General features: G+C 40.3%; 1 protein-coding gene across 1 annotated transcript; it reads left to right on the forward strand.

The window, feature by feature from the left end:
• Positions 1-1,060: 1,060 nt before the first annotated feature.
• CDC6 (cell division cycle 6) lies at positions 1,061-14,571 on the forward strand. The gene is given in 13 exon segments (XM_020997778.2): positions 1,061-1,229; positions 1,882-2,063; positions 4,182-4,463; positions 4,593-4,792; positions 5,007-5,182; positions 5,818-5,924; positions 6,659-6,798; positions 7,280-7,380; positions 8,430-8,494; positions 12,493-12,704; positions 13,151-13,291; positions 13,654-13,670; positions 13,672-14,571. Coding segments are annotated over 12 exon segments (1,674 nt in total). The 5' UTR covers positions 1,061-1,229; positions 1,882-1,900; the 3' UTR covers positions 13,742-14,571.
• The last annotated feature ends 1,199 nt before the right edge of the window (positions 14,572-15,770 follow it).

Below are 15,770 nucleotides of genomic sequence, written 5' to 3' on the forward strand. Positions count from 1 at the left end.
ATGAAAAGCACATGCCCATCTACTTAAAACTAAATGCAGACCTCTCCTTGGGAGGGTGTATAAGTAAACCCTTAGTTCTCCACTCCTTTAAGAGGGGCATCTTATTAAGATCTGTATTTTATTCTCTTTATCCTCCCTGTACTAGCCACAATCAGTTGAAGGTTTCAATCTGGACTCCTTGTGACAGTTTTCAACACTCTCAGTAGAGATCAAGGGTTGAAAGATCAAGCTGAAAAAATAAGCTTCAGTTAATCATTAACAACACCTGCCCATGGGTTTTGGTCTTATTGGAACCCAAGGTCTGTATGGGATGCTCCTTGGGTGTTCCAGAGTTGGTCTGTGGATTTCGGCCAGACTCATTTGTACCCATTACAGCTTAACACTTAATGGAGAAAAGACTAATTAATAAATAGTTGCCAAACCACCCTGATGCCTGGCATAGATTGGTGTTGAAGTCTCTCTCCTGGTTTTTGTTAGTAAGGAAAATGGAATTTTCCTTAGAAGGGGAAGGGACTTGACTTATCTCCTATCTCAGAGGCTCAAGGGCATCCTGGGGCCATTTCTGAAAACCCAACCATATCCCTATATTCCTTCCCTTAGGCCGAGAGACCTTGTGAGGTTACCTGTGGTTTCCAGGAGGAAGAAGTTGCGGTTTTGCAGTAGAAAAGATAAACTGAAATCTTAAGTACGCATTCTCTCATAATGCCGTACATGCTGTGAGAAAAGGTAGCTGATGCCCACATTTTTGGGCACTATTTCCTTAAAGGGAAAATCCTTTAATTCTCAAGAAACTGAATCTTGAGTTGGGCTTTAGGGTTCGAAGATGGCTTGTGTGTTTGTCGTAGACTACAATTCCCAGAGACCTTTGCGACCTCTTCGCGGTTGCCGTAGCCTGCCGACCCCGATACGTCCATGACTTTCCGCTTAGAAACCGGATGTTGATGTGATTCCCGCCCAGGGGATGAGACCTCGCGGCGCGCCTGAGACTTGTGGCTTTTCTATTGGTTCAACGGCGGTAGGCGTGGAGCAGGGGACGTGAGCCTCGGAGCGAGGCAGCCTTTCCCCCTCCCTTTCAGGACGCCAACCAATCAGCGGTGCGGTCCGGCTCTGGCGGGAAACGGGAAGCTTTCAGCTGAGAGGAATTGGCGCGAGCTACGGAAAGAGCTTCCCAACTGTGCGGCGGGAGTAGCTGAGCCGAGCCGAGCCGAGCTGAGCTTACGTGAGGTGAGGTGAGGAGGCTAGCAGGGCGAGGAGCTGGAGCGGGCGGAGGGCGACCCCAACTAGGATCGCTCGCTGTCCAGGCCTGGGAGCGGCGGGGAGGAGGATAGTTCTGGAGGGGAAGGGGCTCGGGCGAAGGCCGAGGGCTGGGCGCACCTAGGAGTAGGGGTGAATAAGAGCCCTTAAGCCTGAGGGGGGAGGGGTGTCTGTGTGTTTGAGGGAGAGAGCCCCTGACTGACCCATATTATTCGTAAAGCCCTGTAGTGCCCTTAAAGCACTATAGAAGTGCTAGCTATTATTATTAGTTTTCAAGTTATCATGTGTTTACTTACCAGTTTAAATTATCTCCTAGTACAGCGGTTCTCCAACTTTTTGGTCTTAGGAACCTTTTACACGCAAATATCTTTTATTTATATGGTTTATGGCTATGGATGTTCGCCCTATTAGAAATTAAAAGTCTTAGTGTTTTTACGAGAGTAGTTCTGACCGAGTGACCCCCAGGGCTCCCCTGAGGACTGCACTTTAGAACCAACCGCCCCAGTGAAGAGAAGCTCCTCGAGAGCAGAGACTGCTTTTTTCCCCTTTTGTCTTTGCATCCACATTGTCTTACACCCAGGCACATTTTAAATGTTTGTTGAGTTGTTCAGTCTGTTTACTTTCTAGCTCTGAGTGTATTGCCATCATGCCCAACACCAGATCCCGATCTCAGGCCACCATTAACTTTCCCAAGAAGAAAGTGTCTAAGACATTAGGCAAAGGAAAAAACCGTGGACGTGTCAGATCGTCGAATATGCTGCCCACCCCCAACGTTAAAATCCTTCCTCTCAGTCCCAGGAAACGACTAGGTAACTATAGATGCAGCTCTTTGACTTAAAGTTTTCTGTGTGACTTTTCGATTTTTTTTTAACTTCCAGGTGTTTGCAGCAGTTTCCAGAATTCAGCTGGTTTCCCCTAAGTGTCTGCAAAGCTTCCAGAAGGGATTTCAGAGGTCATATTCTGAACTAGATGGGTTTTTTAATTAAAATTTTTTTTCAGTTAACTGTAGTTTACTTTTTCCCTGTCCAGCTTTCAGTTGAAAAAGGAAGAAAAACACAGTTTTTGTAATACATGGGTGTAGTGAAGCATGCATTGGCCGTGTCTGAAAGTGTATGTCTATTTGCAATCATGAGCCAATCACCTCTTTCTGGAAGTGGGTAGCATGTTTCATCATGAGTTCTCTGGAATAATGGTGGATTGTTTAGATGATGAGAGTTCTTAAGTCTTTCAAAGTTGTTTGCTTTTTATCATATTGTTACTGTATAAAATTTTAAACCAGGTGTTATACTTGAGCTCCGACTTCTGGTTCCCCAGTATCTCACTAGCTCTTGGGGTTATTTTTGAGCCATTATTATTACAGAAAAGAACAAGTAGGGGCAGCTAGGTGTCGCAATAGATAGAGCACCGGACCTGAGTTCAAATGCAGCCTCAGACACATGACACTTACTAGCTGTGTGACCCTGGGCAAGTCACTTAACCCCAACTGCCTTACCAAAAGGAACAAGTAGATTCTTTCTAAAGAACACACTTCTTTGAGAATAGCCCTCCTCACCAACTTTTATACTTTGTATAACCCCTTCTGGTGATTACTATAGGGTGTTAAAATAGGATGATGAACTGGCGCCATCTGGTGGGGCAGGCTGTGACAGGTAGCTGCTTTGCTTAAAAAACATTTTTAGCTTTAAGGTGAGGTAGGCAATCTGTTTCCCAAGTAGTGATTTCTCATTTTTTCCCATGGATTTTGAGTCTGCTTTTTAGCAAGTCCTGACAATGAAGTGGAAAATTCATCTCTTGCTGGGTTGGGCCAGATGGCAGATCATCTCTTAAATTGCTTTGGGGGTTCCATTTACCATTTACTGCAAGTAATTCCCCATTGCCTCTAGAATAAAATACAGATCTCTCAGCCTAGCATTTGAAATCCAACACAATCTAGCTCCATCCTACCTTCCCTGAGTTATCATGTGATACTCTTCATCATGCATTCCAATTAAACTGGCCAACTAGTTTTTCAAAACTCAGCATTCTACCTCTTATCTCTATGCCTTTGCAAAGCCATCTCCCACTACTTCCTTCCATCTTTTAGAATCTTTAGCTTTCTTAACTTATCATACTTCGGGTACCACTTTTTATACAAAGCCTGATTCCCCTAATTATTAGTCCTTTATTCCTTATGAGATTATTTTGTATTTACTTCTCTGCATACATGTTCTCTTCCCTAGTGGAATCTAGGCTCTTCTGGTACTGTTTTTGTTCTTTCTTTGAAATTACATTTTATTTTATTTTATTTTCAAATGCAGATCTACCTTCTCTCCCTCCCATTCTCTTTATATTCTACCCCACCCCTTCCAATTGAGAAAACAGGAAGAATAGAACCCTAGTTATAAACATGTATAGTCAAGCAAAAAAAAATCCTGCACTGGCCATGTTAGAAAAAAATTTTTTTCTTAATCTACAATCTGAGTCTATCACTTTCCTTTTGAGAAGTGGCCAACATGTTTCATCATGAGTTCCCAGGAGCTGTGGTTGATCATTGTGTTGATCTGAATTCCAAATTCCAAGTTGTTTGTCTTTACAGTATTGTTGCTATTTAATACGTTCTGGTTCTACTCGCCTCACTTTTTATCAGTTGATACAAATCCTTTCCAGGTTTCTCTGAAATGGTCCTTTTCATCATTTCTTACAGCACAATAGTATTCCATTACATTCACATATCGTAATTTGTTCAGCAAATTGATGGCCGTGCACCCCCTCAGTTTCCATTTCTTTGCCACTATAAAAAAAAACTGCTATATTGTTTTATATATAGGTCCTTTTCCTCTTTCTTTGATTTTTCTTTTTATTCTTTCTATTCATAGAATCTTTCATATAAGTAGGGCTTTATAACTGTTGGATTTCATAATGAATTTTGGCCTTAATATATGTTTCAGGAGATGACAACCTATGCAACACTCTCCATATGCTTACTTGTTCACCTTCAAAACGGAGTAAGAAAGAGAATGGTCCTGTTCTTCCACTTGCCTCTAAGAAGCGTGGACTAGTATTTGACAATCAGTTGAAAATTAGTTCTCCTAGCAAAAGAGACCTAGCAATAGTCCATCAGGACAAGGAACTCTCTCCAGTTCAAAAAGGTCAAAGGAGATCAAGGAATTCTGAGCACAGTTGTCCACTAGAGAAAGAATCTGTGTGTGCTGGGCTATTCAAGCAAGAAGGTTAGTGTCTATATGACAGCTGTTAGTGCAGCCTCATAAACAAAGCTGATGACTTTCTCTGAATAAAACCCAGTGGGTCTTCTCAGTCACCTTCTGTTGTGTCTAATTGTCCCTTTACGTCTGGAATAGGCACTTGTTACCAACAAGCAAAGCTGGTCCTGAATACAGCTGTCCCAGATAGGCTGCCTGCCAGGGAGAAGGAGATGGATGTCATCAGGCATTTCCTAAAAGAACACATCTGTGGAAAAAAAGCTGGGAGCCTTTATGTTTCTGGTGCTCCTGGAACTGGCAAAACAGCATGCTTAAACCGGATTCTGCAGGACCTCAAGGTATTTAGTAGGTCATAAGCTATGACCTTCATGCCAAAGTCATCAATACCTTGTGATCACCTCATTTGAACTTGGAAGATTAAGGGAGGAGAAATGAATGAAGGGCATCAGATTTCTCTTTATCTTGAGTGCTGTTGAAACCTCAGACATTTTTTGGTTCTGTTGATTCTCTAGTTAATGTTAAAGATGTTCTCATGTGTTTGCACACTTCTAGGAAGAACTGGAAGATACTAAAATTGTAATGCTAAATTGTATGTCCTTGAGGACCTCCCAGGCTGTATTCCCAGCTATTGCTCAGGAGATCTGTCAGGAAAGCGTGTCCAAGTCATCTGGGAAGGACTTGATGAGGAAATTGGAAAAACATATGACTTCAGAGAAGGCCCCCATGTTGTAAGTATCACCTGGGTTTGGATTGCTCTGTATAATTTTGGAAATCTCTCTGTATACCCACATCCTAGTGTTTCATGATGGGTATTCTGGTTACTGTTGCTCAACTTTGAGTGGTATCCAAGTCTGAGTGAATGGTAATGACAGTTTTATTATTATAAATCCCTTTTCCTCATAAGTGATTCATTCATGCATTGAACAAGAAATAATTTGGGGGTAGGAGCTCAAAGGGGAAGAAAGAGAAAAATAAAATGCAATGTCTACTTGTATAAGTAGGAAAATAATTTCAAGAATCATTAAAATTGGGGCAGTTAGGTGGGGCAGATAGAGCACCAGTCCTGAAGTCAGGAGGACCTGAGTTCACATCCAGTCTCAGACACTTACTAGCTGTGTGACCCTGTGCAGGTCACTTAATCCCGATTGCCTTTAAAAAAAAATTAAAATTACTTTAGAGCATTTAGATTTTGCTGATTCTTGGGAGGAAAACAAATTTTATATCAGTGACTTGACTGAAGGGCATCTTGAGCTCCTTCAAACAGCTTAGCCTTAAACGTATGTAGAAAGCTTGATATTTGACTCAATTCAGAGTTTCTGTTGAAAGATTAACATAGCTTCTGATTTCTTTTTTGTATATGTAGCTTATTGGTGTTGGATGAAATGGATCAGTTGGACAGCAAAGGACAGGATGTGTTATACACATTGTTTGAGTGGCCTTGGCTGAGGAGTTCCCATCTTGTGTTGATTGGTTAGTCCTCATTGTTTTTTACCTTTAAATTTAAGAATTTTTGAGTTCTCTGCCATTAATTTCTTATATATGATCAGAAAACACTACTAACACTGCTGGGTAGTGGAGGATAAAGATAAAAAGCAAGGGAGTCCCTTACCTCAAATAGCTTACATTCTCTAGACATGTGGGAAAGGTACAGTGTATATCTAGAAAAGCAAATACAAGGTAGAAGAGAAAGAGAACTCATACAACTGAAAGAATCAAGGCAAGCTTTACAGAGTAGATATAGCATCTGATTTGAACCTTAGAGGAAGGTAAGTATTCCAAGAGATAGAGCCCTCTGTCTTCTAGTTTGTTTTTAGGTTTCTTGCTTCTGCTTGCCAGAGGGTGCTCTGGGAAAGCAAGTTAGTACTGATACTAGCTTAAGCTAGCCATAACCAGAGCTAAATCTACATAAAAGTGATGTGTAACATTGTATTCCAGAGATAACATATAAATTTGGGAGATTACTTGATTTTTTCCAGTAGTGCAAATAATTGAGCATCATTACTCTTTTCTCTTAGCCTGTGAATAATTTCCTTTAGGGTGATGAAATTTCTATCTTCCCCAATGAGTAGAAGGGACCAAGTGGGAAATTGTCACTTCGGTTACTTGGTTGGAAGAGTTATATGGCATTTAGCATAAAAACTTGAGACTTTCCAGAGGTCTGAAAGTGACTACTTGGCTAACTGGTGAATTAATAACCTCTGCAGGTATTGCTAATTCCCTGGATCTTACCAATAGAATTCTACCTAGACTTCATGCTAAAGCAAAGTTCAGGCCACAGCTGGTGAACTTCCCACCTTACACAAAAGAGCAGATAGCTACCATCTTACAGGACCGACTTAAGCAGGTGAGCAGCAGTCTGTAGGAAATTATTTTCTTGACAAAATTGAGGCTACTTTGGGGGTAACAAAAACTAGGGGCTTCTAATAAAACAGTTCTTTTTAAAGTTATTTGTAGTCTTGACTTTCTAAAATTATGCTGTGTTATAGTGAGAAGAAAGTTCATGAATGAGAGGGGAAACTGGATTCAATCAGATTTTTTCCCTCATAGTTATACCTTGAGAAATTGAATCTGTGGGAAACTTTCTCATTTAGAAGGATGTTTTATTTTGTTGTTTTCATGTCATGAAACTTTATATTCTATCTTTCTGAAAAACAGTTTAATGTGTGAACATTGGGTCTCTGGAAATCTTAATTCCTTTTGACACGAAAGTATTTCATAGAATGCACTGGGAGACCTGTCAGTTTGAAATTTCATATGAAAATATTTGTGTAACTGGGGCCTAGAATTGAGAGATGACCCTGATTTGTGCTTTGTCTTATTTAAAGGTATCCAGTAATCAGATTCTGGACAGTGCTGCAATTCAGTTCTGTGCTAGAAAAATCTCTGCTGTGTCAGGAGATGCTCGCAAAGCACTAGATGTTTGCAGGTAATTTATAGCACTGTTGGCTGCTTTTATTAAAAAAAGAAAAAAATGCTGTTAATTGTCTCTTGTAACTCAAGTGAATGTGACTTAAGAGGCTCCATTCTGCTGCTTTTTATGCTCGGAAAGGAGGACTTGTTTCTCAGTGGGGAGCTCTGCATTTCCACCGTGTTAATGTCTGAAACATTATCAGTCCATTACCTACAGAGGGAGAAACAAATGAGATGTTGCTGGCACTCCCTGTGGTGATTATAGATTGGTTAATTACATTTGTATTAAAAAAGACTCCAGTTTACTTTTCCATTAGCTGGTCTCAAGCAGGTTTATTTATGGACCTGAACCATCTTTGCCTTTAGACTTTTTTTTTCTTCACTTGATTTTGTGAATACCCTTTTCCTCCAGTTTGTACTCTCCCACACTTGTGCCCTAGACCACTTTCTCTCTCTTCCCATCCCCCATTCCCTCCTGCCGGGGAAATCCTCTGTGCTGGTTGATGAAATTACTTCCTTCCCAGTAGGGACACTGGGTCCATTAAAATGATACTTGCTGAGCTGGCCCACTGGTCCAGGCTCCCCCCACTGCCATGCAGGAGATACAGGTCTGCCTTATGGCTTCCTGTGGTCAAAGTACTTTGGAGAGAGCATTGGAATAGTAAGTCCTTCATAGTACTAAATTGCATGATCCTGAATTTGAACATCTCCCCTAGTCAGCAAACTTCCTGGGTAAAGGTTGTAGGGTTTGGGCAGGAAAGAAGTGTTGCTTTTCTCCCCATTTTGACTTACTTTTAAAACATTAGTGTTGGCTCATTGTCCTCATGTATGATGACCTAGTTGGCAGCCATTTAAAGCACCTGCATATTGTTGAAGTATCTCATTCCCTGATACTTGAGTTATCTCAGGTTAGTGAAGACTCTGTTAGTTGAGACATAACCCAATTTTTGTCTTTTAAAAATTGCATAAAACCCATTGTTTTCAGTTAAAGAGTTTACTTGCAAACATTTAGTGGTGTTTGGTTTGGCTCAGCAAAAAATAATTTTAGAAATATCTGTCCTACAGGAGAGCTGTTGAAATTGTAGAGTCAGATGTCAGAAACCAGACTGTCCTCAAACCACTGTCTGAATGTAAGTGGCTTATCTTCCCTGCTGTCTTCCTTCTTAAATGAAAGCTTGACTTTTCTGAGGAAAGAGGTGTGTGTGTGTGTGTGTGTGTGTGTGTGTGTGTGTGTGTGTGTTTTGGTCAATTTCGCCTACCCTGATTGCCGTCTTGCCTGCCAGTACTATATTTCATGCATTACTGGAAATAAGTCCCTCAGGGTATTACATAAATGCTTAGGATAGCCTTCCAAAACTCTGGAAATGAAAACGGCAGACAATATGGTCAGCTATGCTTTTCTGTGGGCTTGAACTGAGCACATTTTGTATCATAATGTAGGTGTGAGAGCAAAGGCCAGTAATTGTAGAGGGGGGTAGGAAGTTAGAAAGGGAAGTAAGTTCAGCTTAGGATAACTTAAGCTAAACAAGTCCAGTAGGGTGAGAGTGCAGTGAGTCTATTAGCCCAGCAAAATGAGGGCGAGAGTAAATCATTACTAAAATCATAATACTGAATGCCTTTCTGACTCCTTCATTCCCTTCTTTTTGAGACAGAGGTGAAGTAAGGAGTGGCTATACACCATAGTTCCTTGTTTCTGAAGTTGTTAATCTGTGTCAGTAGAACAATTTGAGCTACTTGTGTCTTTCTCTTCTGTTTTCCTTTTGTACTCGTCTGTTTTAGAACAATGAGTTTTGCTTGGGAATAAGGGGGAATAGATAATATTTCTGAAATGTTTCTGTTAACCTTTTAGTTCCTGGGTTAGCTGTAGGCAGCAAAGGGTAACACTAATGGCACAAAGTGTTACCTGAGGGGCTTAGCATTCTATAATATCCTACTACATGTACAGTTATTTTATGCATTTTTTCTATTTTCAAATTTTCTACTTTTTTCTTCACTGATTATCTCTTTGAATTTGACAGTGACCTCCAGGATACTAATGATGCTTAGAGCAAAAGTAATTATTGATCCCCTGGCCCAAACTATTAATTGGTTCCCTTGTAATTACTTATTGTCTTCCTTTTTTTTTTTAGTATGTACTTGGTCATATATACTTTCTAAACATTAATTTACATTACCTTTCTAGCTCCCTATTAGCTTTGGGAAAATTTTAGTTTTGTAGATAAATCTGTGAGTAAAGGTAGTTCCAAAAGTTGCACAATAAACCACTGGTAGGGGGTAGGCTTGGTCTTCTGGTTCCTTTTTCTTGGCCTTTAGGAACTGTGAAATTTTATTTCTGATAGTTCCATTTAGAATGTGATCTTTGTTTATTTCTATCACCTGCCCTGAGTTAGGTCTTTACTATCCCAATTGCTACAACAAATTAGAAGCAACTTCAGGTAAAAGTGGAGGATCCTCTTAGCTGAATGATTTCAGGTTAAGCCTTTTACAGAACAGATCCTTCTTCTGTCTCATGGCTAAATACAGGAGGGTTAGATCCCCTTCAATTGCCATGGTTCTGAAGCGGTTCCTTGATAATTTCTCTATACAAACTCCAATTTTAAGATGGTGACATCTACCAGGACAGACAATGATGTTTTCACAGTTATTTCTTCTTTGTAGGTCACTTGGGCAAGTAAATCAAGATGGAAAATGGGAATGACATAGGATTGATTAGCTTTGCCATTCACATTCACCTACTTAATCATTTCCAAGTACTGGGGATACTTATCTGAGCAAGAACTCACATCATTGTCATACCTTACTCTCAAATAGAGTGACTGCCTTTGCCTCCGGAATTCTTTTCACCCCGAGCAATTCTTTCATTCCTTTATTAGCCAGTTCTCTGACCAATCTTTCCCCCTCTTCAACTAGCTTTGTTCTTCTGGCATTAAATGATTTCCACAGGACTAGGTTTCACACTATTGTGCCCAGAAGGGTGGCTTCTGTTATAGGGCATTTTCTAGTCTCTTACTACTCAGAATATTTAGTCTCTAATCTCATGATCTTAAGCTGGATAGTGAAACCTCTGCCCTGTCACTGTCTACATATACTTGGATCACAATGGTTGTAACTTACTACCGTTTGCTAAATCTTTTTAAAAAAATTTCCCCCCTCTGCCACCAGCACTCAGCAGTTTCTTTGAGGCATACTCCATCTGTCTGTGTTATATAGTCCAGATCCATATTGTAGTACTGACCTCCAAGTCATTCTCCCTCTTTTCTCAAAGTGTTCAGTATCTATCTTATAATCCAATCTCTGCCTTCATACTAGTAGATTTCAGTATAAACAAATCAATGTTGTTTCAGGTACCCTGGCCTCTCAGTCTACCTCCTCAATTCTTATGACCCTTGTCTTTGCTGTACTTCAGCCATACCTTTGATCACACCATAACTGCTATTTACATGATCCAGGTGTAAAATCCCTCTTTAACCTCCTACCCATTAAGAGGTAGCATTGTCTTTTCTTAGCACTTAAGAAAGTGTACTTAGCACTGTCTTTTCTACTCCCTCCATCTTTCGCTGTTCTAGTCTGTCAGCTCTGCCTGCTATGGTCTGATTTTCCTCTTTTCACATTCTTGACTCTAGTGGACTATTTCAATTATATACTGTCTTCTACCTTTGAATCCCTTGCTCTCTTGCTCTATCTCCAGTCATACCCCAACCCTGCGGTCACTCCCATCTGTCTTCACTTATATCAGCATACTTCTGGGGAAAATACTGCAAAAATGATAACAAGGTCCTCTACAAATTTGTTTGCTAATTTGGGGCCTTTATTGCTAAACAGCAATTCCCTGATTGATTTTCCTTCATAAACTCCATAGTGGCTTTTTTATAATCTTACATGTGATACTGTTAGATTCTCTCCCTACCTACTTCTTTTCATTATTTCCCTTAACATTCTTGACCTTTTTCATGGTGGCTTTTCCAAACCTTCTCTTTCCTTAGACCTCCTATGCCATCCCTCCTATCCTTTTCATTTAAGAATCTTGCCTCCTACTTCACTGAGAGAATAGAGACCATCAGTCTTAGGTGCCCTACTCCATACCTCAAAATACTTCTATATCATCTTTCATTCTTATTTTTCATCCTCCCTATCTACCTATTTAATCACTCCTCCAGTTTCCATTTCTGGATCATCATCCATCTTGTCCTTCCTCTTTTCATCTCATTTTATCAATTTAATCTCTATGCAGATAATTTGCAAATCTACATATCCAACCCTAATCATTATCCTGAACTCAAGTCTCATATTGCCAACTGGATATCTCCACCTGGATTTGCCATTAGCAGTTCAAATTTAACTAGTCCAAAATAGACATTATTACATTTTTCCCCAAAGCCCATCTCTCCTTTGAACTTTCTTCTTCCTGTTGAGGATAACATCATCCTTCCAATTTTCTAGATTCACATTCTTAGTCATCTTTGACTTCTCCTTCTCTCTTCATGCCTCATATTTAGTTAGTTGCCAGGTGTTGTCAGTTCTGCCTCCACATTCCTTGAATTTGTTTCCTCTCTATTCACAAGGCCACTATTCCTACAAAGGCAGTTCATACCGTTATCACCTCTTACCTAGATTATTTAATAGCTTCTTAATTGATCTCCTTTCTTCTAGTCTCTTCCCTTCTCTTTATACTCCTTATAGCTGTTAAATTAATATTCCTGACTATAATTTTCCTACTCAAAACAATTTTAATAAAGCTCTGTTATCTCTAGTATATAGTACAAATTCCTCAGTCTGGCATTTAACACTCTCTGCAATCTAGCTCCTAACCTACCTTTCATATCATTCTCTTTACATTCTAGCCAAATTAGCCTACTAGTTGTTCTTCTGAAGTTAACATGCTATCCGTTTGCACTGCTGGTCCCCTATGTCTAGAATGCTTTCTCTTTCCTGGTCCCCCTCTCTCCTGAGATTCCTTTGTATTTACTTAGCTGTATATATCATAAATAATTTATTCCCGCTCCACCCTTGTGAACTCCTTGAGAGCAGGAACTTTGTGTGTGAGTGTATTTGTCTTTGTATGTATCCCCAGTTTATGGCTCTTAAATGTTTGTTGAATTTTAACTGAATTATTTAATTCATTTTTCAGGTAAATCTGCTAAGTCATCATGCCATTCTTCAGTTCCCAAACGGGTTGGTCTTATTCATATATCCCAGGTCATCTCAGACACTTATGGCAGCAGAATGGCCTTGAGCCAAGAAGGAGCTCAGGATTCCTTTCCTCTTCAACAGAAGATTCTGGTTTGTTCTCTGTTGCTCTTGACCAGACAGCTGAAAGCCAAAGAAGTCACCCTAGGGAAGGTAAATTAGAAAGGATGAAATAAAGTTGGGGGGGTTGGGATGGGGATTACCTAGGCTTTTGGGAAAATAGTAAGACAGAACTACTATTTTGAATGTGATGTGTTCTCCCTAATTAGATGTAAATCTAAAGTGGGTTATTGCTCACAAAAGTGTTTGGATAAGTGATCTGTTGATTTTTATGCAGACAACTGTGTTCTGACTGTAGCTTGAAGCTAGCTGATCTTATTTCCCCTGGAGATTTAAGGAAGAGAGTTGCTCAATGATCTTTTCTCCATTTCTAATCCTTTTCTCCAGTACCTGAGTACACTGGGGGACTCGAGTTGTCCATCTTTTTTATCCTATTGTGTGCAGTGCTTTCTCTACATAACTTTACACAGACACCTTAAAACTCTTGAGTTATTGAGACATGATTTTTAATCAGAATTTTTTTACTTGTTTCCTTCCAGTTATATGACGCCTATAGCAAAGTCTGTCGAAAACAGCAGGTGGCAGCAGTGGACCAGTCAGAGTGTTTGTCACTTTCAGGGCTTTTGGAGACCAGGGGCATTTTAGGATTGAAGAAAAGCAAGGAAACCCGACTCACAAAGGTACCATTTCTCCCTGGAGAGCTATGTTTTTGTTGCTGATGGTCTTAGTTGCCCTATCTAAGAAGGTTTTATGACTACCTTATATTTTGCTCAAGTTACAGTTTTACAGTTGCCCACAGTTGTGTATGGGTTTGTTTAAATGTTAGATCTCATCTGTGATGATTGGGAATTGTGGGAGGGGGAAACATCTAAGCAGAAGCCGCTATGGGAAATCAAGAGAAGCAGGGATAATGGTCTGCCTTCCTCCTTAGAGAGAAGCTTAACATGGCAGAAATCTTACTTCATGTAATAACATGTGCTACTCCCTTGTTACTGTCTTTGCTTTTTTGAGTTTTATAGCAAGGAGTCTTTTTTTTTTTCAGGTGTCTCTGAAGATTGAAGAAGGAGATGGAACATGCACTGAAGGACAGAGTCTTAATTGGGACCATTTTAGCTAATGGGTTGCCTTAAATCCTTCTGGTCTTTTACCTTGAGTGTCCCCCTTGCATTTTACAGGACCTCACAACTGTGGCAATATGCTACCTTATGCATTCTATCCTCGAGTCCCAGAAATATGACCTGTTTTTACTTGAACTAGATGAATTTATATTCATAAGAGATGTGCAGTCATGACTATAGAACCAAAACATCTTTAGGTCCCTTTATTTTTACTCATCAAGGTTAAAAAAAAAAGCATATGGCTAAGAGAGGTGCTGTCTTCAGCTCTTGTGTATCTTTATCCCATTTTTCTTACAAAGTGAAGATTCATGGAGCAGCTGAGGGTCTGTATGAGAACGGTGAGGACTGGTATGACCAGAACAACAGAAGTCCATCCAGAAAACCCACATGTTCATGTTGAATTGGAGGAAGCATTGGTCAAAGCCTCCAGTTCTTTTTGGAGTGCTACTTTGTTCACATTATGGAGACTGTCATTCTTTGTGCCATTTAAGACCCATTGATATTGTTGGGCAGTTCCAAGGTTGAGAGAAAGAATGTTTTAACTCTATATATAGGGATATATTTACTGAGTTGTATAATATTAGCTGTGTGTTTGTTTTTAAGCAGTTCATGTGTCTAATGTTCAGGTTTCCTGCATGTATCCTGGATGTATAGCTGAAAATCCTGCTATTTAATCTCTCCCTCAGGCACCAGAAGCTACTTGCTTTATGCTGGCTTAATATGAATTTATATTTCTCTTTAAACCATCTCTTTTCCCTCTCATCTGAAACCCTTCCATATGGTTACTTAATATTCTTCCTTCTTTCAGCTTTGGTTTCCATTAAACTTACTGGAACCTCTAAGCCAAAGCATGGTCTGTACACCAGAGGGCGCCATTATAACACTGATTGGGCTGAAAGGTGGGCTTTTGAGGGCGTAAATGTGTCCTAGAAGTTTGTTTTGTTCAACTGAGATTTTAAAATGTTCAGGTATCTCAAACAAATATTTTAAATAGAGTGTGTGTGTGTGTGTGTGTGTGTGTGTGTTATCCATAGATTGAAGACAGGATTGTGTCTAAGGTGTTTTTATTCCTACTTGGGTGATACCTAGGTACTCCTGCTGTGTCTCCTACCTTCCTCTTGACACAGAGAATCTAGGCTGGGAACTTGATATAGGTACAAATGATCTGTTGGCCTCTGTTTCATTCATCCTGCCTGCTCTATCCCTGCAAAGTGATCCATGTTACAGCAGGTGGTATGGGATGGAAGAAGAGCACAGAAAGAGAGAGAGAGCCCTCTGTGAAATGAACACTATATCCATGGTGTGTGTTGTAAAATGAAGACTACATCCGTGGTGTGTGTGTCGAAGAAGTTATTCTGTAGATAGGGGTTTAAATACCATTCCCTTCCCCCCCCACACCTGTGTTGAAACCTTCTGTCTGATGGTAAATGGCAGTGGTGAATACTTAGTTTCATGCCTTAAAGGTTGGGTCCTACCCAGGGTCCCAAGAGTTAACAGGAATAATTGCAAAGATTGTCCGAGGGCTGATGGAAAGCAGAGACTGAATGGGATTGGGAACAGATGCGAGCCTTGATTTAAATTACATTTTATTGGTTGCTGCAGCCTTAAGAGACATGACTGCTTTACAGTTTGTTTCCACACTGTGGGCAGCTGCTGTCTGTTCTGTGTCCACAGTAGGATTCTGCCCAAAAAGGAGCAGCCTCCCTACCACGTTGTGTTTGAGGCTTGGCGCCTTCTTCCTAACTGTGGGGCTCAAGTCAGGAACATGGCTTGACTCACAGTGGGACTTCCATGTATTCACTGTGACTTCCAGCCAAGATCACATTTGCAGATTAAAAAGGGCTAAATTTCTTAATCATCCTCTTCTCCCTTTTTCCCCTTTCCCTTCATATTAGGATATAGGGCTATCTATATATGCATTGGTTTGTTACTTTCCTTCCTTTTCATCCTATTCACCCCACCCCACCCCCAGTCAATTTCTAGGTCATTGCTGCTCCTAAGAATCCAGCAATTGGAACAGGGTTGGTTCTGTCAATGATGC

This window comes from Phascolarctos cinereus, unplaced genomic scaffold (genome assembly GCF_003287225.1).
Source record: "Phascolarctos cinereus isolate Bilbo 61053 unplaced genomic scaffold, phaCin_HiC Scaffold_5;HRSCAF=322, whole genome shotgun sequence".
NCBI lineage: Eukaryota > Metazoa > Chordata > Mammalia > Diprotodontia > Phascolarctidae > Phascolarctos > Phascolarctos cinereus.